At 47.9% G+C, this 22670-nt stretch overlaps 2 protein-coding genes across 2 annotated transcripts in view; both read right to left on the bottom strand.

Annotated features, from left to right (window-relative positions):
- The window catches only part of RADIL (Rap associating with DIL domain), a 94648-nt gene extending 72873 nt beyond the window's left edge, over window positions 1-21775 (bottom strand). Inside the window, exon 1 of the mRNA XM_040634721.1 lies at window positions 21181-21775. Within this exon, the coding sequence (XP_040490655.1) occupies window positions 21181-21715 (535 nt within the window). The 5' untranslated portion in view covers window positions 21716-21775. The remainder of the gene's footprint in view (window positions 1-21180) is intronic.
- PAPOLB (poly(A) polymerase beta) lies at window positions 5856-10215 on the bottom strand. Its single transcript, XM_040634723.1, has one exon. It carries the CDS (start codon window positions 10105-10107, stop codon window positions 8179-8181), a length of 1929 nt encoding a protein of 642 aa, XP_040490657.1. The 5' UTR covers window positions 10108-10215; the 3' UTR covers window positions 5856-8178.
- Window positions 21776-22670: the final 895 nt, after the last annotated feature.

Consider the following 22670-nt stretch of genomic DNA (forward strand, 5'->3'; position numbering starts at 1 on the left):
TCACGAGGACACGGGGGACGGTTCCCGGAAGCCCGGGAAGGGGCCTGGTCGTGCAGAAGCAGGACCTGTAACTGAAGGGCCTGAACGGAAGAAGCCACCTGCTTTCCGCTCACTGCCTGTCTCGAGAGGCACAGAGGAGAGAAATGGAAGAGTTGAGAATCAAAAAGGAACCGGACTGCAGGACTGCAAACCCTCAGCCTCTCCGCGTGACAAAAGAGGCCAAGAGGCAGAACCTGCTGAGGGGGAGTGTGGCACAGAGACGAGGCTCAGTGTTCTACTCAGCCCTCTCTCGGCGCCTCGGAAGGATCTGGAGGTCAGAGCGCTGGGCCACACAAAGACCCTTTCAAGAGACGAAGGGTGCTCCTCTCGGTTCTCCTCATCCAGCCAGGGCCGCTGGAGCAGCTTACGAGCACCCTCGCATCTCAGCAGAAGCTGGGAGAAGGGCCACGTCAGACGCATGGTCTGTGGGTGTGGCTTGTGTGACAGGTGAATGCCCCTGGAATCCACGCCCAGCACAGCCTCCAGGTCCTCGAGAACAAGCAGCTCACACTAGGGCTGGGGGAGCCGGGCACGAAAGGAGGCCCCTGACAGGCAGCTGGTGGAGGAAGCCACTCGCTGGGCTGTGGAGGAGTCCCAGCTTTCAGGGAAAACAAAGGCTGGCTCAGAGCCCAGAGGACGGCAGGCAGAGTGTTCCCAGGCCTTGAAATTGAACCACGGACTCCAGCTGCCGTTTGCCTGGCCGGATTTCAAACACTGCCTGGACCAGCGACTCCTTCTCGCTGTCCACTGCCCTCTTTCTGACCCGGAACTCCGTGACTCTTGTCCTGCACCTGGCCGGCCACTGCGTGCCGAGAGCTTCTGGTCCCACAGGCCCGCAGGTGGGGAGGCCTGTGCCCTGCACCTACCTGTGCGGCTGCACATCCTGCATGTCCTCGGGCACCTGCTCTGCACCTGACTCATACTATGTACACGATGAGCATTTGGACTTGAACGGACACCTAAAGGCACGGGGCCGCGGGGCCTGGAGACGGCTGGAGCATTTGCCCTTGCTACGGACATAGCTATGGATCGTGGGTAGCCAGACCTAAGGTGACCCCCAGTGACCCTTGCCCTTGTATAATCACCTCCCTGAGTGAGGATGGACCTGTACATGCGGAAGCCATCATGCCCCCAGTGATGCTCTGCTTTATGGCAAAAGAGGTTTTTGCAGATGTAATGATCAGTTCACTCTGCGTCCATCTAAAGGGAGATTACCCAGGTGGGCCTACCCCAAGCACAGAAGCCTTTAAAAGCCGAGAGGAAGTCAAAGATTTGAAGAACAAGGGAGGGCTGGCGCAACACTGCTGACCTGAAGGGTGGCGGGCCACGTGGAAAGGAGGTGGGAGCAACCCCAAGACAACAGCCGGCAGGGAAATGGGAACCTCAGTTTGATAACCGCGAGGAATTGAATTCTGCCAACAGGAAGGATGAGCCTCCTGACAAGAACTCGGCCCGGCTGACACCTCAGATTCGACCTTGTGATACCCTGAGATCCCAGCCACGCCACGCCACGCCACGCCACGCCAGACTTCTGACCTGTGAGCTAAGGAATGGGTGTGGCTTTAAGCTGCTACACTTGTGGTAACTTATTATATAGCAAGAGAAAACTAACACGGGCCCACACCAGGTTACCACCAGGAAATCGGGAGGAATCCGAATGGCAGAGGCCCTGATGTGAGAGCGCAGAATTCCCTGGTAAAAAGTTTCTATCATGTGAGCAAATTTATGTAAAATTAAACATGAGTGTATGTGTTAGCATTAAGAGAGGTGTTTGTTCCCTAAAATACAACAATCTAATCAGGACCAGTTGGCTGATTTTGGACAAGGACAGCATTCCCACTGAAAACAGCGAACATTGGCCGTGTGGGGCATAAAAGTTGAGAAAGAAACTGTTCGGCCAACATCTGAACGAAAAGACCCCAGAGGCGGGAGTTGCTGCTTTGGTCCTGAAAGCACTGGCCGGTCCCAGGGACAAGAGCAGTGGTGCTGTGAGAGATCAAAGCCCCGGGCTCGCCATGTTGGAGCGCCCACCCCAGCCCCTGCCCGCTTTCTCACCCTTCCCTTCTCTGGCTCTGAGATGAAGGTTTTCTTGGGTTCATGCAGTCGCTTCTTCTCTGTCCTCTGGAGCAGTCGGAGGTGCAGTATTGCAATAATCTTGTCCTTGAGCTGGGGAGGAACTGGCCTGTACAGACTTCGGGTCTGGCGTTTGCATGGTCGGGTCAGGTTTGGGCGTGCGCCCGACTGCTCACGCACACTCTCTCGGGGAGACTGTCCAAGTGTTCACTCTTCCTTGAGTGAGCTTTGGTAGGCTAACTTTTCTAGAAGAATGTCCATTTCATCTAAGTCTTCAAATTCACTGGCAAAAAGCTATCCGTAAGATCCTTTAAAAAAAAAAAAAAAAACCCTACCGTAGCTGCACCCCTTTCACATCTCTGAGACCTCTGCTGTGCGCCATCTTTGTTTTCCTCATCAGTCTTCCCAGTTTTGACTTCCAGTCTTTTCAAAGAACCTACTTTTCATTTTATTGGTCCTCTCCCCTGCATGTTTTCTGTTTGCTTTCTGCTCTATCTTGGTTACTTTCTTCTCTCACAGAATTTACTAGACATATATTTTTACCTAATCCAGTAGGCAGGTAACTCACCAGTTTTCAGGCTTTATTTAGTATAAGCATTTAAAGCAATGGCCCTCCTTGGGGCGCCTGGGTGGCTCAGTTAAGCGTCCGACTCTTGGTTTCGGCTCAGATCATAATATCAGGGTCGTGAGACTGAGCCCCATGTTGGGCTCCACACTCAGCACAGAGTCTGCTTGAGATTCCCTCTCCCTCTGCCCCTCCCCCCACTCATGCTCGCACTCTCTCCAAAATAAAATCTAAAAAAAAAAAAAAAAAAGCTATGACCCTCCTTCCAAATCCCCCATCAGCTGCATCCCACAAGTTCTGATTCACATTAAAGTCTTTCTTGATCCCTGAGTCACTAGGAAGTGTTTAACTTCTAAATATCTGAGTGACGGCCATCACTGCTGGTCAGGACCCGCTCTCTCCTCCTTCCTAAGAGCATCATGGTGAGGAACAATGAGATAACACACCCGGTTCACAAAAACTACCTTTTCCAGTCTGTCTTGCAGATAGGCATGGCCATGCGATGAAGTCCGGTCAGTGAGCGAGGAGGGTATCCCGTTGGGGCTTCTAGGAAAGTTCCACAGAAGGAGGATACCGTTGGCAGGGACACCTTTGCCTGGCCCCCTCTTCCTGCCTTAAACGCCATTGTGATGGCAGTGGCCCTGTAATCATCCTGCACTGGAGGGGACCTTCTGGACTGCAGGCATGAACTAGAATGGGTGCGCTAAAAGTGGAAGAGCTGTGGGTCTCTGATGACCTGGAAAGCCACCCTGTTGGCCCTGAACCTACCACCGCCGTAGCGTGAAAGAAACCTGTCCTGGGCTCAGCTGGTTACCTGGCCAAATGCAGTTCCTAACGGACACAGAGGCTTCTAAGATACCACTGGGTGTTGGTTTTTTTGACCAGAGAGTAGTCACACATACGAAAGCATTTATAACTTAGACCAATAATAAAATGAACACTGCTTCATCCACCATCTAACTTGAAAAAGGTAGAACATTTCTAGGCTCCCTGTCCTCTCCCCACCTCTCATCTTACCAAAGGCAAGCACTACTCTGGATTCTGTGATTAACATTCCCTTATTCTTAATTTATGGTCAGACCACACATTTTTGTAACCCTCAGTTATACAGCTCTAATTATTTGTATCACACTATTTTTCTGCAGTTTTCTTTTTTCCTAAATGTGATGAGATACCTCTATGTTGATGCACGTAGCTATGGTGCACTTAACCCCACAGCTCTACACTGTACATTGCATGAAGCCACCACTATCTATCCATTCCCCATTTATGGGTTTGTGGGTCATTTCAAGCTTTAAACTATTACAAAACGCTACTACCAACTCTCCCGTACTCCTCTCCTGGTGATCCACGGGACAGAGTCTCTAGGAGAGTGCTTCCCAACTCTTCTGACACCATGGCATATACAGAAATACACATGTACACTGGAGGACAACTGGAGGGGTGTAGCGTTCTGGATGCAGCTGCAGAGGGGGCCCACAGACAGGCACCTTGAAGCACATCAATGGTCCACAGCCCAGGGGCAGAGGCACGTGCGAGCAGGCCAATGGTGCTGGGGAAGTCCAAGCTGTCTCCTGAGGGCTACAGAGCACTTCCCACTTTCACAGACCCTGTGCTAGAGCTCCCACGGCTCCCCGTACTCCACAAGCCCGGATGTTGCTAGACTGACATTCTGTAAGACAGATTTCTATGCTCTTAATTTGTGTTTCCTCACTGCTAATGAGATGGGGCACCTTTCTGTGCTTACTGTCTATTCCTAGCTCCTCTTCTGAGACTCCTATGCACTTCTTTTGCCGTGTTTGATTGGTAGTTTGATCTTGAACAGACTGTTTTTGGCATCCTTGTTATATTCCGGATAGTAATCGTTTGTCAGTTTTATGTACTCTAAAATCTCCCTGCTTGAGCTTGCTTTTCACTTTTCACTGTTCATTATTTAATACAATTAAGAGATTCAGTTCATCAGTCTTTAATGGTTTGAGCCATTTTTTGTGTGTCTTCTTCAGGAAATTCTTCTCTATGCTATTTGTTATTGAATAAAAGAAAACCTATTTCATAATCAGAGAATATGCTCTATGAATCAGATATTCTGCAATTTGCTGAGTCTTACTATCTGATCAAGCAGGAGGCTAATTTTTGCACATGCCCAGTGCTTATTTGAGAATGATATACACTTCCCAGTTGTTGGGTGGAAGGTACTATCATAAATGTCCAGTAGATCAGGGATGACGAACGCCAGCGGGGGGGATGGGTAACAAATCCAGCCCTGGCCATCTGTTTACATATCGTCTCTGGCTGCTCGCAGTCCACAAAGGCAGAGTTAAGTAGTTGAGACAGAGACCATATGGCCTTACAAAGCTGAAAATATTTACTATCTAGCCCGTTATAGGAAAAGCTTGCCAACCTCTGTTGTGTTCAACACTTTTTTTTTTCTTTTTTTCTTGGTCTGCTTGATATTGTTAATGGAAGAGCTGCTTTAAAATCTTCTGTGACAATGACACTTCGGCAATTTCTGCTCATCTTTGCTTGTTATGTTACTCTATGTTGAGGCTAATTTATTAGGTGCAAATAAGTTTTAAATTGTTCCATTTTCATGGTACATTATTTATTCTATCATTACAGCAGTGGTCACTCTGGTCACTGGCTGTTATTTCTGCTCTGAAATCTGCCTGGATGATATCGTCACTCTAGCAGTCTCTTTTCCTTAGCATGTATTTTTTCCATTCTTTCCATCTTACGTTTTGGATGAGTCTCTCGTAAATAGCATAGAGCTGCACTCGGTTTTTCCGTGGAATCTGACACTTTTCAGTCAGGAAGTCTGGTCCATTTGTTATATATAGTGACGTATATTTGGTTTCATTTCTACCATCTTAGACTGCATTTTCTTTTTACCTGTTTTTTTTCCTATGCTCCCCCCTTTTTTCCCGCCTTCTTTTGATTTTTTTTCACTCCATTTTTTTTTTACCTTCTTGAAGTTTTAACCTTTCCACATGTCCCAACATAACAGGAATTCTAGACTTAATAAAGTCAAAAATTTCATCAGTGCCTTTATCCTCCTCTGCAACAATGTAAGAGCATCTGACCTCTCTTTTTTAAATTTGAGAGAGAAATGGAGCAGAGGGAGGGGCAGAGGGAGAAGGAGAAGCAGACTCCCTGATGAGCAGGGAGCCGGACATGGGGCTCGATTCCGGGATCATGACCTGAGCCTAAGGCAGACACTTAACTAACTGAGCCACCCAGGCGTCCCGAGCATCTGAACTCCTATTGTCAGATTTAAACCCCTTTGTTTGCTTCTTTATTTTTATTGTGTTTTCGATGGAGAAATACATCATCTGTTTTCAAAATAGCGCTTGAAAAATACAAGGGGAACAGGTTTTATAAAACAAAGCCAACTCCAGCCATGAGACACTATGTACATCATGTGAAAAAACTAGTCTGATATTCAGTTAATGAAAACTAGAAAGCCCCAAGTTTCCAGCTTGGTTAAACAAGTATAGTTACATGAAACACTTAATAAACTAATTTTCCCCCAATGTTGTAAACAAAATGACAAGACTATGTTTGTGCCGGGCAATTCCAGCCGGACCCCACAGCCAACTGAAATACACAGCTCCTGTGCACACTTCACCTGACTTACTGCGGTGGAAGGGCAAGGTGACTGCACAGGGCAAAGATGTGGGCAACACGAACACTGTGTAGTCAACATCACAAAGTAGGGGTGAAAAGAAAGCCTCAATTACTGCAGAGCCTAAAAGGAAGAAGACTATATTCCAACTTTGGAAAGTTAATCCAGAAGGACGGGGAAAGGGTTTAAGAAATTATAGTTTCACATGAAAAATGCACACGTGGTAGAAAGGAACACAGTTGGAGGAGGGTAGGAATCAGGACCAGGCTAACTGGAAAAACTGTCAGGCTTTCTGTGTCCAAATTAAGACAGACCGAGTTTCCATTCCTCTATATCTGTTTGCCATTCACGTGTCCTAAACATGGATGTCCTGCCACTTAGTTATGAGTGGTCTTTTTTTTTTTTAATTTAAAGGAAGGAATTCCTAATCTCTTATAGGATAAAACAAAAACAGGAAGCTGACTAGATATCAAGTACTTGCTAGAAACTATTTTGTATGTTTCTACGTATAAAATTTACTGATAAATTTTAGAGAGTCCTTTAAAAATAAAAATCGTTTAAATATTTTGGAGAAAATGCCTTTTTGCTTACATGTTTAAGTTGGAAATTAACTTTGCCATAAGCAGATACTCTGTGGAGCATACAAAATTTCTCATACGTGTAGCTCAAACAGCATCCAAGACCGATGACTGTTTTCCAATTCATTACTTTCGGGAAAGCTTTACTGAAATATTAGCCATGGAACCAAAATCCAGTGTTTTGTACCATGTGGCCATAGGATTGTGGGTTTCACATCATGGTTAAGAATACACTAGCATTCTGGGTTTTTTGAATGAATCTACATACAAGCATACCTTGTACATACAAGCAAAGCGGGGAGCAAAAAGCGTTTTTGTTTTAGGACAAATGCTTAAGGACAAGAGAATATGGAGCTTTGTGAGCTCTGAGACGGTATTTGCTGTTTGACTGCTGATCGTATGCACTCTAAAACAGTTCCACAGATAAAACTAACATATTATTTCTTGACTGTGTCCCAGCAAAACCAAAGACTAACTAATTACTGTTTCAATGTCAAATATATACCCTATGAGCTGACATTTTAAAGGGTTATAGCTACCTCATGGGGACTGAGCTAGATGGGACTTTTATGCTTTTTCTGAAGTTTATACACACTGCACAATGGCATCCAGTTTGACAATTAATAATGAAGAAAACTCCTCAGGAAAAAACTAAAATTCATCAAGCTGAAAAGCTTAAAATTAGTTCTACTTTCTAATAAAAATATACATAAAGTGCATCATCAGTAGAAGGAATTCTGATACCAGTTTGTATTGCAAATTTTCCCCAACAATGCATCAAACATAAATCCAGTCCAGATGTCAGGCATGGGTACAAATATAGCTGGAGGGGTTTTTTTCTCTTGTTTTTCTCTTTATGGGCAGTAGTCCTTTAAAATAGTTACTATAACTGCAGCTGACGCATTTATAATAGTACTTCTAGCATCATATACTAACCTGGACTTCGGATCAAGATTAGCCAAAGTAAAGGAAGTTACCAAATAAGGCTAAATCTAGTTTGAGTCAAATCTAGTTTGGTACCCTTCATTCTCCTCCTTTAGCAGTTGAAGACAACAGGTTGAGCTGGCAGATATAGTTTATGGACCCTTGAGGTTGTTTTTCAGTTCAATCTGTCCTACTGAATTCCTGGAAACAGGAACAGGATTTGCACGGAGAGCCGGGATATTAGAAAGTTCTGTACTGGATGTCTGCCACAAGGCCAGCCACTGTCTGAATAGTTTCTAATGGAGTTGTCTTGTCTCTTTATGAGATTGTTCCTCTTCTTTGAGTTTCCTTGGTCCTTCATGAGGTGAGAACGTCTGCTAGACTCCCACTATAGGATTCGCTATGTTTGTTGCAGTGCTCCCTGAAGGCCTGGGTGGATGGTTTACCAGATGTGTTGAAGAAACAACTCTGGCAACTGTGGCCTTTGGTGGTGGAAGAAGGGCTGGCTGTGTGGCAGTCTGAGGAAGGCTTTCGCTCAATGCACCCCCTAAGCTTTCACTGGGATTCACTTGTTGCAAGGAAACCTCAGTCACTTGTACGGCGGTCACTGATGCTGCCATTGCAGCGGGAGCAGGACTATTTCTGCCCTGAGAGCTGCCAGTCACTGGGCCGGTCTTCACAGTGCTAGCAGGTGAAGGCACAGACATGCTGTCCTCAGCGTCCACAGACAAGTCAAGGCTGCTGTCACTCAAAGCTGTTAAAGTGACACCTTCCGTTGAATGTGTTTTCCGCTTCTGAAGCACGTGATTAGGCAATAGTTGATGAAGTTCCTTTCTTCTTAAATGCATTGCAGCAATTTTCATATCCATCTCAAACATCTTGCTATTTATTGCTTGCCTGTAAACCGTATCTGTGAAAGACTGGATATCATAGGTGAGATCAATACTGAGAACGTCAGAGTTTTCTGGCTTTTTTAACACTAACCCAATCATCCACATCGTACGAAATTCTTCCTTGTCAGGATTTTCTTTAGGTGCTGGAAATGACTGAGGATTCACATGCGCCAGAGTAATAAATTCATTCTTCTCCAAGCTTCCAACCAGGATTCGGATTTTTGATTCCACCAAGCCCACCCATTCTAGATATTGTTTTTCTGTTGGTGCACTTGCTAGAAGTACAATATAATGCTTGTACTTTTGAAAGAAGCTTGGAGCTTCAAAAAGTTTGGACCACTCTGCCTTACTCAGCAAAATTTCATGTGTGATAGCAAGCCCTTGTTTAAACTCCTCAATCATGACCATCCTTGTTGAAACAGACACATTGTATGTGGAGTTCTGCTGTGGGTACGCTGGTGTGATTATGGGCATAAGATGGTACCTATCACTGGGATTTACTCTTGGGTCCCATACGGGCAAATTAAGATTCCGCTCTTCAGGCTCTTTCAGTAGCACTGGATTTGGCCATTCCCATTCGGAAAATACCAAGAAAAACTTACGTACAAGAGTTGATGCTATTGCATTTGGGTAGAGCTGGCAAGTTCTTGCTACTAGCATCGCCCAGGAAACACCTCCTAGGAAGCCTAATATATTGGAATAGATATTGTGGCATTTAGCCCATAGTTTGATGGCTCTCAGAGTTAACCTGAAGTTGTCAATGTTTGGTACTAGATGTAAAATTTCATCTGTCACCCGGCAACCGTTTAGGCTTCTTATGCATCTAATATCTAAATTTTTAAGCAGACTGTCATCTCTTAGGTCCAAATCTTCTGGAATAGTCTGCAGTGCCAATCTTGCAAACAAAATATCAATCTCTATACCATCAAAACACAGTTTAATAACTGGTACAAATGCCTCCTCAACAGCCCTTAAATCTTTTACTTCTTCGTGTAGTTTCAATTTGTCATAGAACGAGGTGAAAAAGTCGCTTCGATCAACATGTCTCGGCGCAACGCACAACGCATCAATATCAGCACCCTTCGTATGTACTCCTAATCTGTAAGAGCCAAATGTAAAGATTTTCCCTCCAACATTTTCAATTACAGCTTGTGGAAGGCTCTTGCTTGCACTGATTTCTCGTATCCATTCCTTTACCAGATTATTTAATTTTTCCAAAATTAAAATCCTGCGCTGCAGTTCCTCTTCCTCTTCAAAAACCCCAAAGGGCTTCAGGGTTTCAATTAACTTCTGGGTAAGTATGCAGTCAGTCTCCTTGGGGGGTGCTAGGCTGATGGGGGAGGAGATGCCATAGTGCTTGGGCGGCGGCGGCGTCTGTTGTGATCCCGGGGTTGTCACCGGAAACGGCATCATCTCTAGCGCCGGCCCTGCCACGCCACGTCCCCCGCCACCGCGACCTCCACGGCCGCTGCCCGGGTCATGATCCGCTGAGGCGGGAGGGGCGGGGCTCCTACCAGCCCAGGTCCAACCCGCTCCCGCTCCACTCCCGCCGCTTCAAGCACCTCTCCGCTGTCCCCTCGGCCCAAACATGGCGCCCGGGCCCTCGGAGCGGCGTTCTAGAACGGCCACGCACGCCACGTATGCCACGGCGCCTGCGCACCGCGCGGAGCCTCACGGGAGTTGTAGTTTCCGAGGTTCTGCCGCAGGACCGAGGCAGGTGCAGGTGGTCAGGCGTACGCCTTGTTTTCGGCCTCACCAGTACTGTTTACACACACCTACCGTCTAGTCCCTTGATCACCATTTTTTCTTATACCTCGGATCTGCTTCGTCTCCAGGGGCAGCTTCGGGTGGCCTTCACCCTAAGGCGTGTCCTTCAGAAACCCCTCATAGTGAATGGCCTCCCGTTGCGTCCTCTGTGGCCCAGTGCCTGGCTGGTGGTTTAGCTGGGTCTGCAACTCTGGGCTGGCAGTTCTGTTCTTTCCAGCTGGAAAGTTCTATCTGCCGCCTCTGGTTTCCACAGTTTCTGTTGACAAGTCTGCAGTCTGGCTGACCTGTTCACCTGTCTGTTCCTTCTGGCAGTGGTAAAAATCTTCCCTGCCCTGTGTCCTGCAGTACCGCTGCTAGGTGTCAAGGGGCTGACTTTCCATTTACCTTATACCGTGATTTCTGAATCTAAGATTCGTGCTTTTCGTTCCATGAGCCCCGGAAGCAGTTCGGGCACGTCCTTGGAGTACGCTGTGCACACCACGTGATAGACTCTCTCACTGGGTTCTCCATGTCTCACCTCCTGTTTCTTCCTGGGTGATGCCACACCTACCTCTCAGTTCTCCAATCCTCTCTTCAGTTGTTGTCAGTCTGCTGTTTAAAACGTCACTGAAGCAGCCATTTAAATACTTACATTTTTAATTATAAGAAGCATTATCTTGTTCTTTTCCAAATCTTCCCTGCCTCTTTGGAAGACATTCTATTATTTCCTGTTTTCTTTCTACCTTTTATTCAGTAAATATTTTAAACTTACTTAACATTCTATAACTAATGGCTCCAATTCTTGCTATTCTTGAGAATCTGACTCTAGCTTGTTTTCTACTGACTCAGGCATCACTTCATGGGTCTTGTAATTTTGGGATTGTGAGCTCATCACTGGTGAGGTTTGGGATGACTGGGTGGCTGTCCTTCCAGAGAGGAATTGCTTTGTTTCTATCAGATGTCCTGTACACTATCAAATTATACACCGTAATTTAATTTAGTTCCTTTTCCAGGGACTGGCCCAATGACCTTAGTGTGATTCTGAACCCCAAACATATGTGAAAGGAAGAGTGGTTTTTGATTCTGGGGAAGAGTTTTCCCCACCCAGAGCCCAGATCGAGAAAGAGAACTCTTTGTCACCTCCTTTCACCAGGTGTCGGATTCTTCCTCTTCCATCTTTTCATTCAGTGTGTCACCCTTCAAGGGTTGCAACCATATCCAGGGGTTTCAATTCCAACTCCCTGCCTCTTTAGGTCCTGAAGCTCTAGGACTCTCTTGGGCAGCTGCTAAAGTTTCTTGATAACAAAGACTGGCAAATGCCTCCAGAGCAATTATAGCTTACAGAATCAGCTAAGATTCTGAGGTTTCAAAGTACCTCTTTTTGGTTTTTTTCACTCCTGAGGATTTACTTTATTTTCTTGGGTACTCAGCTCTGCATCTTAAAGGAGATTTTTTTACATTTCAACCAACACTTCTACCAGGTACTTTTATATAAAAAGATTTTCTAGGATAAGTAATCCCACATATTCCAAGAAATATAAGTACCTATTTTTCAACCCATTTCAATATAGTTTGCATGCTCGACATTCCAGCAACACAGCTATCAGTAAGGTCTTTGGTGACTTCCATGTTGCTTAATCCAATGGATCCAATTGTCTACATCTTTTTTGACCTTTGGTAGCCTCTTCTTGGCCTCCACGGCACCACACTCTTTGTGCTGTCTTGTACATCTTGGGCCCCCCTCAGACTAATTTTTTGACTGCTCCTCCATTACGTAGCCTCTAAAGTTGGTGTTTCTCTAGTTTCCATATTAAACTCTCATTTCTCCTTATCATATGTACATTCACTACCTAGATCTCAACTTTCTCAGCTTTAAATATCACCTATTTACAGCTTAATTTAAGCTTTTGTAACACTTTTTAAAAGATTTTATTTATTTATTTATTTATTTATTTATTTATTTATTTAAGGGGGGGCGGGGAGAGGGACAGAAGGAAAGGTAAAGAATCCCAAACAGACTCCACCTGAGCACAGAGAGAGCCCGACATAGGGCTTGATCTCACAACCCTGAGATTATGACCCAAGCCAAAACCAAGAGTCGGACACTTAACCGACTGGGCTCCCCAGGAGCCCCATAACAGACTGTCTTCTAAGCTCCAGATCCATATTATTTGACTTCCTATCTTCCACCTCCATTGAATATCTGAAACTTAACCTAAAGAGAGCTCTTACTCTTCCCTCCATAATTTGTTTCTCTCCCAGTAGTCACCATTTTAGTAAATGCCATCTCCATCCACCCCAACTGCGCACACCAGAAACCTGGGAGTCATTCTCAACACCTCCCTCTTTCTCATACTCAACATCTAGTTCATTTACGAATATTGTTGATTCTGCCTCCAGAATATATTTGGGATTCATACACTCCTTCTACCTATTCCCTCATAACTCTACTTGAGGTTACCATCAACTCTCAAATAGATTCCTATAATAACCTAATTAATCGCCTATTACTGACTTTTTCAAGTATTTTCTACTAGGAATCAGAGTGGTCTTTTAACCCCTTCAGTGGCCTCCCATCATACTTAGCCTAAAATCTAAAATATCTAACAACCCAGGCTGGTCTTCCCCTGACTCTCTCTCCAGCCTCAATGCCCACAGCTTTCCCCATGCTCCAGCCACATGGCCTTCTTCCAATGCCTTCCATTTGCTTCACTGTCTCTCATCCTCGAGTCTGTATGTAATGCTCTGTCCTCTACCCGGAAAGCTCTTCTGGCTCCACCAGGTGTCCACTACTCTTCACCTGGTTAACGTGTTGTCCTGCTTGAGATTGGCTTAAAATTTATCTCCTCAGAGACAATTTCCCTAATCTTTATGCTAAATTAGCACATCTGCTTTTCTTCCAGAGCACTTACCGCAATTTGTAATAGATGTTTTCTATGTGATTCTTTGCCTTTACTTCCCACTAGACTCTTAGCTCCATAAGCACACGATCTATCTGTCAACCGCCATATATATACACACACATCTCGTCAAGCACCAACAGGGTAGCACTCAGTGATGTTTGCTGACGAATGAATGAGCACAACAAAAGAAAATTCTTTCTCCTCTGAGTCCCTGGTAATCAATATCCAGAAGACTCATTTCTTGAATTTTGATTAGGTAGAGGTCAGTTTCAAATCTACACATTGTAACCTTCGGGAAATCTTTTCGTGACTCAGTTCACAGCTACTCATACCAGTTGGCTACAGGGAGTTTCTTTGGCTGCATGACTCTAGTACCCCACTACACGACAGCACCTTTTGATCTGAAAGCGTTTCCAGGGGAGATTTTCATGGGTTGGGGGCTCCTACTCAGTGCCCAAGGATGTGGAAGAGCCCCCAAGAAAGCACACCATTGTCATAGCAGCCTTTCTGGAGAAGCTGCTGTCCAGCAGTGCTTACTAGGAAACAAAGTGGACATATCTACAAGCCAGAAATTCCATTTCTGGGAGAATACCCTCAGAGAACTCTGCACAGACCCTCAAGAGGGCGGGATGCCATTGTTTGTAGTAGGACAAAGCTGGATGCAACCTGAGTGCCCGTGACCGGGGGAATGGATAATGCGGTGTATGTCTATGATGGAGAACTATGCCTCTGTCAAAAGCAATGAGTTGAAGTTTACAGCACGACAGGTAGATCTTAATCTTATTATGTAGTGTCCTTAGTTGAACAGGAAGTTTAAACTTTAATATAGTCAAATCCATCTACCTTTTCCCCTTATGGTTTGTGCTTTTTAAGCCTTCTTATGAAATATTTATTTCTCTTAGCTGATGCCAATGATCCTAACACTGTTTACAAAATCCTTTCCCCACTATCTGTGATGCAATCTACACTGCACCAAATTCCCATTGGGTCAGTCAACATAGGTCTGCCTCTGCCTTCTCTATTCTGTTCCCTCCATCTGCTTGGAGGTTCCTGCCCCCAAACCACATGCCTTAATTACCATGGTTTTAAAACATGTCTCAACATCCCCAAAGGCAAGAGAAACAAAAGATAAAATGAATTTATGGGACTTCATCAAGATTAAAAGTTTCTGCACATCCAAGGAAACAGTCAGAAAAACTAAGAGGCAGCCCACGGAATGGGAGAATATATTTGCAAATGACACTACAGATAAAGGACTGGTATCCAAGATCTACAAAGAACTTCTCAAACTCAATACACGAGAAACAAATAAACAAATCAAAAAATGGGCAGAAGATATGAACAGACACTTTTCCAATGAAGACATACAAATGGCTAACAGACACATGAAAAAATGTTCAAAATCATTAGCCATCAAGGAAATTCAAATCAAAACCACACTGAGATACCACCTTACGCCAGTTAGAATGGCAAAAATAGACAAGGCAAGAAACAACAATTGTTGGAGAGGATGTGGAGAAAGGGGATCCCTCCTACATTGTTGGTGGGAATGCAAGTTGGTACAGCCACTCTGGAAAACAGTGTGGAGGTCCCTTAAAAAGTTAAAAATTGAGCTACCCTATGATCCAGCCATTGCACTACTGGGTATTTACCCCAAAGATACAGACGTAGTGAAGAGAAGGGCCATATGCACCCCAATGTTCATAGCAGCAATGTCCACAATAGCTAAATCGTGGAAGGAGCCGAGATGCCCTTCAACAGATGACTGGATTAAGAAGTTGTGGTCCATATATACAATGGAATATTACTCAGCTATCAGAAAGAACGAGTTCTCAACATTTGCTACAACATGGACGGCACTGGAGGAGATAATGCTAAGTGAAATAAGTCAAGCGGAGAAAGACAATTATCATATGATTTCTCTCATCTATGGAACATAAGAACTAGGATGATCAGTAGGGGAAGAAAGGGATAAAGAAAGGGGGGGTAATCAGAAGGGGGAATGAAACATGAGAGACTATGGACTATGAGAAACAAACTGAGGGCTTCAGAGGGGAGGGGGGTGGGGGAATGGGATAGACCGGTGATGGGTAGTAAGGAGGGCATGTATTGCATGGTGCACTGGGTGTTATACGCAAGTAATGAATCATCGAGCCTTACATCGGAAACCGGGGATGTACTGTATGGTGACTAACATAATATAATAAAAAATCATTAAAAAAAAATAATAAATAAAATAAAACATGTCTCAGAATTAAGGAGGTCAATCTCCCCTACCCCTGCTCATCTTGTTCAAACCTATCTTGGGCATCTGAGAACCAGGATCCTTTCCCAAAACTGGACTCCGTCTGTGCGAGGACAGCACAGCAAAGAAGGTGGCCTTGGGCCTCACTTACTGCTTTCACTCTGTACCCATGTGAACATGTGTTCAACATCTCCGGAAATGTTTCTGCCACTTCAACCATCAGAAGGAAAAAAAAAAGATAGTTGTCTAGCATTCTCGGTTTATCTGAGTATATTATCTAAAACCAGTAAGAGACACTATTCTATATGAATCAAACAGATCCCCCAAAATCTTTCCCCAGAATTATAAGTCATTTTTGGGAACCAACAGATACCAACCTGCTTTAAATGTTAATAAAACATAGTTGTTAATATGCTAATACTTCTTGGAAATGCCTCACATGGTTAACTGGACCATGTGTTGTCTCTCTTTCCATTTAACCAAATTCAAACTTTTGCTTTTATGTCTACCTGTTTCAAGACAACTTTAAAGAGGCTGGTTCATTTTGTGGTAACTTGGTACAACACAGAAGACATCGAGAACCAGGAGGATGTATTGTACTAGTTAGAAAGCAAATCCTGGCTAATGGATTTTTTTTAAAATATACTTCTTCCAGAATTTTAAAATCAATTTCAGTAAAACTATAAAGAGGTTTCAGAAAATATGAGGTAAGTGCCATTTCGTTGCTAGAATCACTAGTTACTCATGACAACTAATTAACATCCATTCTCACACTGTGAGCATCTCAACTGGGAGCCAAATGTGAAGAAAGACGAGGGACCAAGGATGTCTGGTATTCCTGCTTATCTCCTCAACCCAACGCCTAAGCCCTTCCGGCTCCAGCATCCCGGGAGAGCCTGCATCCCCGCAGGCGTGCACTTCCCGCACCGGCTAACTTCCTCCCCTGCAATGTCCACACTGGCCATACCTTAGCCAATTCCTCTTATAGTTTACACCTTGCCAACATTTTACACCTGTTCTGACCCCCCCCCCCCCCCCCCGGCGTGTGTTCTGCAGTAAGCTTTGAAGGCTCCTTATATAATGTGGCTGGAAGTCCCCAGGGAGGCAGGGTGCTGCTGGCCAGGCCCCAGGTGGGCGCCACCCAGCTTGGGGGAACAGGGCAGTCAAGCTTCCTCCAATGCTGCACTTCTACGTGAAACTGAAGGCTGTGAATTTTTTAAAAATCTACACAGTGAATTAAAGGATGAGACGGGCTGCGAGCAAGTAACCATTCGACTTTACGTTCTCTTTGAATTAAAAATCCTCAAAAATGTCTTTTAAGCTCAATTACTTTAGACTGATGAGAAAAGATAGCGGTTGTCTTGCCTTTCACCAAACCACATAAAACTCTGCCCACAATGATGCTATCCCTGTGAATATGCTCGAAGGAGTCTCACTCAAGACTCACAAGGCACTTACGCCTAAAAAAGAGAAGAAAATCCAGATCGCCTCCTTCATTCTGAGAGAAGTTATTTAGGATCAGATTCATTGCAGAAGGAAAACGTCAAAAGCACCGGGAGATTGGGGGACATGTGAGGACAGAAGTCATGGTGCACAACCAGGGAGTGGAGACAGCAGAGGGCTCCTGTGCAGCCTCGACATTTCCGTCACTGGGTGGCCAGCCTCCATCTGCCCACCCGTGGACGGAAAGGTGGAAGGAACCACACACCAAAGTCAGGCGCTCAGAGACAACATATCTGCCACCACCGGCCACTCGCACTGGGCCTGAAGGGGGGGGGGGCTGGCAGGTTGTACTGTCAGGTGCCCAAGGGGCACATTCCTCGTGATTCAAGCCACAGCTTGCACTAGGGACTGTCACCCCGTCAGCACACCACCCTCTCTCCTCCCCGTCCCCATCCCCATCCCCCAGCAAAGAAAACAGATTCCAACTCTGGAGGCTTCGATGCATACAAGAAGTGGGACTTAGAGAGGAGCTTGCTCTCCTTACGTGCATCAGTCCTTCGAGAGGCACTTAACGAGCACTTACTGTATGCCCCACACTGTACAGACACTTGAAGGCGGTTAGGCACAAGCCCCGTGGCTGAGGCAGAGAGGCCCTGCAATGGCGTAGCCTGCACCTCTCGGGTCCAGAAGCTTCGGAAATGCTCTAAGCTTGCTTGCTTCACAGGGCACACCCAAAGCAAAGAAGGAGACCCTCTCTGCAGGGAATGGAGCAACGCCAAGCCTCTGAGAGCCATGTAGGCCGCACAGAAAGGCGTCCACAGGCAGAAAAAGCAGCTCTGCATGTCAGCCTCAAGACCTTGGGCTTTCAAGGCACCCAAGTCCCTCAGCGAGCCACAGAAGAGGGAGCGTGGCCTGAGGATCACGAAGCTACATGGCCACTGGCCCCAGTGAAGCCAACAAACTAAGCTTAGGCCACTAGGTCCAAATTGGTGGCTTCCAATCTGGGGCAAGTTTGCCCCCAGGGACTCCCGCCAGTGAGCGGAGACATTTTGGGTTGCCACAGCAAGTAGGGGTGTTGCTAGCATCTAAGGGGCAGAGGCCTAGAACTGCTAACTACCCTCCAACGAACAGGTCGGCCCTCGCAGCAAACCATGGGCCTAAAACGTCATTGAGGTCAAGCTTGAGAAATCTAGGCTGCATACACTCTTCCGTCCCGGAGACACAAACGAACCTTCTCTCTCGCCCTTCCCAAGCCGCTGATAAAGACCACATGGCGCAGTCGTCACCCCTCCCCAAAGTGCGCAGAAGTGATTACTGTCTACATGGCAGTGACAGGACCCAGAGCCCTGTCTATGCTCCTGATCCGAAACACCAGGCTTCTGGGAATATGCAAGTAGGAGAGGCCTTGCCGCCCCACCTACGCCAGCCGCCTCTCCCCCAGAGCGGATGCACAATATTTTGATACTCTGGAAATCAGGGGGAAGCTGGCAGCTGTGAAAAGACAGTGTTTATGAAAACAAAACCCAAAGTGTCTGAGTGCATTACTATGGGTGTGTAACAGTGGTCCAAATGGTGAAGGAGAGCCTCGGGGAAGCATCCGGCACACCCTCTTTCACGCCGTGATTCAGAGGGAACCCCCGTGAGTCTTCAGGAGCCCGGCCTGGGGTGGGTTCCCGGCACCCGCTCTCAGCTGCTCCTCAGCTCCAAAGAGCAGCCAGGACGCATGCCCTGGGTGTCGGCTATGGCTCACTCTGAAACCAGGACTAGTGCGCCCCGACTCCCAGGCCGGCATGAAGTCACGTGCACACACAGATGCACGCACACGCCGCACACACATAATGCACACGCAGGCTCATGTGCGTACACGCGCAGGCAGTCCCTTCTCTATTCCACCACCGTTCCCAGATGAGGCAGGCTACTGGCTCACTGGAAGAGTAGGGACAAGCTCGCCTGCTCTTTGGGGGAAGAAGGAGAACAGAGAAGCATGGAGCACTGTCCTGCTGGGGAATCCAGCACCTTCCTGAACACTGAACGCCCCACTTCTGTAGGCGTTGCTGTCACCTGTGAAAATGCCCCCACGCGGCCTCACGGCCACACACAGGCCAGCGGGGCGCCCGCTCTCTAGAGGACAGGCAGGCACGGCGGGGGTGCGGGGGGTTGTCAATCAGGAGATACGAGGCAAAGTCTTCCCGAACAGGCAGACCAACAAGCTTGAGATTCTTTCTCATTATCAGACTTGGCCCAGAATCATCCCCACACACGGAACACTCTTCAGCTGCTTGGGGTCGGCTCAGACAACACACGGCCTCCGCAGGCCTCACTGCCCCATCTTTGCCGTCACGGGCAAGGGGGACAGCAGGGTCAGGAGGCCCTGGAGTGCCCGGACCACACCCCAAGGGAAGGCTAGCAGCGAAGGCTGACTCCCTGAGGTCCAGCAGGCCTGCTTCGGGCAGGTAACACAACCCGCTTCCAGCCCGGAGAAGTGTGTCAGTGAGACTGGTCCCGTTCAATAGACTCTTTATTTGAAAGGTTTTGCAAAACCAACCCCAAGTTGAATAGGCTATGGGCAATGGGGCCATCTCTTGCCTCGACTAATGTAAAAGGAAGGCCTCTACAAGGGGCTGGTGAACAGGAGACAAAGTCCCATGTCTTGCAGATGGCGTTTGGGCCCCCGTCCCCCACCAGCCATCACTTGTGCAACACAGAGCAAGGTCTTCAAGGCCCTGGCCGGGTACCCAGGGCACGTGACCCCTGCGCCTTTGCCCTCCACACAGCAGAGAAAACACCAGGCAGGACAATGACCAGGACCCGAACACCAGTGCGGCCCCTCAGCAGGTCTGCCTGGCCTCGTGGGAGGCAAGGCAGGACCAGATGACAAACCAAAGCCTGGGCTCGCAGGGTGGGGGTGCTCGGGGTGCCGGTCCAGGGATGCTTGGAAACCACACCAACTACACCTGGGCCTGCTTCTGATTATCATCGTGTGCCAGCCAGTCCCAACACCGTCAGTGATAACTCCCCCCGTCAGAAGGACCCCCCAGCTCTGTCCTCAGCACAGACTAGGAGCACACAGAACAAACTGCTTACCACATACGGGAAACGCTAGTGATACACAACCATGACTCCCTGCGCGTCTGCCAAGCACCATGCTACGTGCTTTACTGTATCACTAATGCCCACAACGCGGAAGGCACACCCCCATTCTCCAGATCCGGAAACCGAGGCCACAAGAGGTGAACTAATTTGCCTAAGGTAACAGGCGGCCACTGCTGCTGAATGTCAACTGTGACCCCCTGGACTGTGAGACTCAGAGGTCCCCATCAGGTCTGAGTGACCCCAGCCCCTGGGAGACCCACCAACCTCCCCCCCACAGCTCACCTCCACACACTGAAGGTACAAAGCGGGCCCCAGAGCAGAAGCAGAGCTAGAGAGAATGAGCATTTGCAACACGTCGGGGACACACACAGCACGTCAGGAGTGTTCAAGGCCAACCTTGGCACATCATGAAATCAAATGACAACTCAGGGCCACATAGGACAAGTCCCTTCTTTGCATAAAGCTGCCATTTTCTCCAGGAAATTAAGAAAAAGTCAAATATGATTTGAGATACATTTAAGGCTCTTTTGGCATTTGAGGAAAATTATTGTTTATGGCATTTACCTATTAAGATAATCAACTTTCCATCAACAGAACAGTGGGCAGACACGGAGCAGTGGCCCACAGGCCTCCAACTGCCCCAGGCAGCCACAATCCCACAAACACCCAATGCACCCCATCACCTCTGCAGACCCGACTTCCTCCCTTGTCCTTTCACTGGCCTCTCCCTGAGATCCACCCAGTAGCTGGGGCACTACCGGACTTCCGTAATGCACCTGCCATCCGCACTGACAAGGCGTGCACGGTGGGCATGGCTCTCCACACCAACCAAGCACCTGACTGCAAGACTAAAGCACCAGCACGCATCCTGCAGTATAGACGAACTGCAGTCTCCATGGCAACTTGGATTAAAGTGGGAAATTTAAGAAGTCCTCAAACACCACGACAGAGCAAACATACCTTCCTGAGTTTTCCCCCAAACAGATCCCTGAGCCTCTGCCTTTCGGGTCTCCCCTGGCCAGCGTCCGCTTTCCCTGAGGCCTCTCCCCTCCTCACCTGCGGTCATGGTGTCCACGTCCTTGGCTGCCAGCTCTTCCACGTCTGACCTCTTTCTTAGCTCAAACCTCCGGGACAAGCCTTCTCGGGGTTTCCATAATTCCTGGATCAAGAGGGGCTTCTCGTTGTCCCCAAAGACCCGAAAGCATTCGGCCTGCCACTGCTGCCCCGAGTCGCCGGCCTGGCCCACCACGTCACACAGCACGTACTGGCTGGCGCACTCGGGGCTCAGGGCATAGCGCTCCAGGGCCTCCTTCACCAGCTCCTGGGCGCTGGACATGCCGGTGGCCAGGACGCTCTTGTAGTGGGTTCCCGTGCAGACGCTGTCCCCGAACACCTTCAGGACCCCAGGGGCCGAGAGCTGGGTGGAGAGCTCTGCGGGGTCGTCGCTGGCGCCCAGGCTGGAGAAGGTGGTGTCCAGGTCACGGTACTTGTAGCTCAGCGTCCGGGACAGCACGCTGGACAGCAGCTGGCTCTGCCGCTTCAGCTTGCTCTTGGTGGGTGGAGACATGATGAAATGGGTCCCATAAAACATGGTGGGCCCGTCGTCATGGACAAGGACGGAGGGCACTGGCCAATGGCACGGAAAAGGCTGTGTCCTGGGAGAAAAACATAAGGTGGGTTAGCTTTGACCATCATGAATGGCAAGAGCAAACAAGGCTCAAGTGAATCTGGCGGACTTAACGGGCCATCCAGGGCCCCATGTCCCAACACGGCCAGCGGGCACACTACCTCCGGCCAAGCGCCGACAGAGCACCTGAGTCAGAATATGACTGAAGCCAGCAGAGGCCACAGGGGACACAGCAGGTTCGAACGGCCTGAAGCACCCTTCAAGGAAAGCCATTACTAGGAAGCATGAAGAGGTCACCAAGAGGTAAGACCTGCTCCGCCACAGGGCTCGACTTCTGCAGAGAGCTGGGCACATGTGCCCGGAGTGGCAGGCAGCCAAGAAACAGTGGCGGCGGGCACATGGATGAGCGTACTTGCCTAGCAGAATCGCGACAGGGCCGGCCCAGTCCCGTGGGAAGCAGCCCACAGAGGGCAGCAAGCTTGGTCTCCCTGAGCTCAGCCTCTCCTACACCACAGCCTCTAACACGGGACATTAACCACAAGCACCAATGGATCTAAGAAAACAGGCAAAGTCACAGACACGTTAACAGAGAACTGAGTGATCACTCAGTACACAGATCCCCCGAAACGCGGCTCCTCGCTGACAGGTGCCGGCTTGGAGGAGCTGCTTCCCTGCTACAGCAGCTCAACGACGTCCACAGGACCACAGTGGACACAAAAGGGCTCTTCTAGAATCCGTGGAGGCACGACTGGAATGTATGCATTCCACCCACCACATCCAGCCCGGTATTCAGGCCCGGTCCAGGCCAGAGAGGCGATCTTGCTGGGGAAATTAGAAAACAGCTCCGGGACGCTTTGGTGTTTCATAAAACCATAATCCTAATGATTAGAGCTTGAAGGGCTAGGATTCTAAAGAGACA

The sequence above is a fragment of the Ursus maritimus genome, unplaced genomic scaffold (genome assembly GCF_017311325.1).
Source record: "Ursus maritimus isolate PB19 unplaced genomic scaffold, ASM1731132v1 scaffold_2, whole genome shotgun sequence".
Taxonomy (NCBI): domain Eukaryota; kingdom Metazoa; phylum Chordata; class Mammalia; order Carnivora; family Ursidae; genus Ursus; species Ursus maritimus.

Excerpts from the sequence above, each read along its gene's own strand:
- PAPOLB (XM_040634723.1), bottom strand. The coding sequence starts at position 10,107 with ATGATGCCGTTTCCGGTGACAACCCCGGGATCACAACAGACGCCGCCG.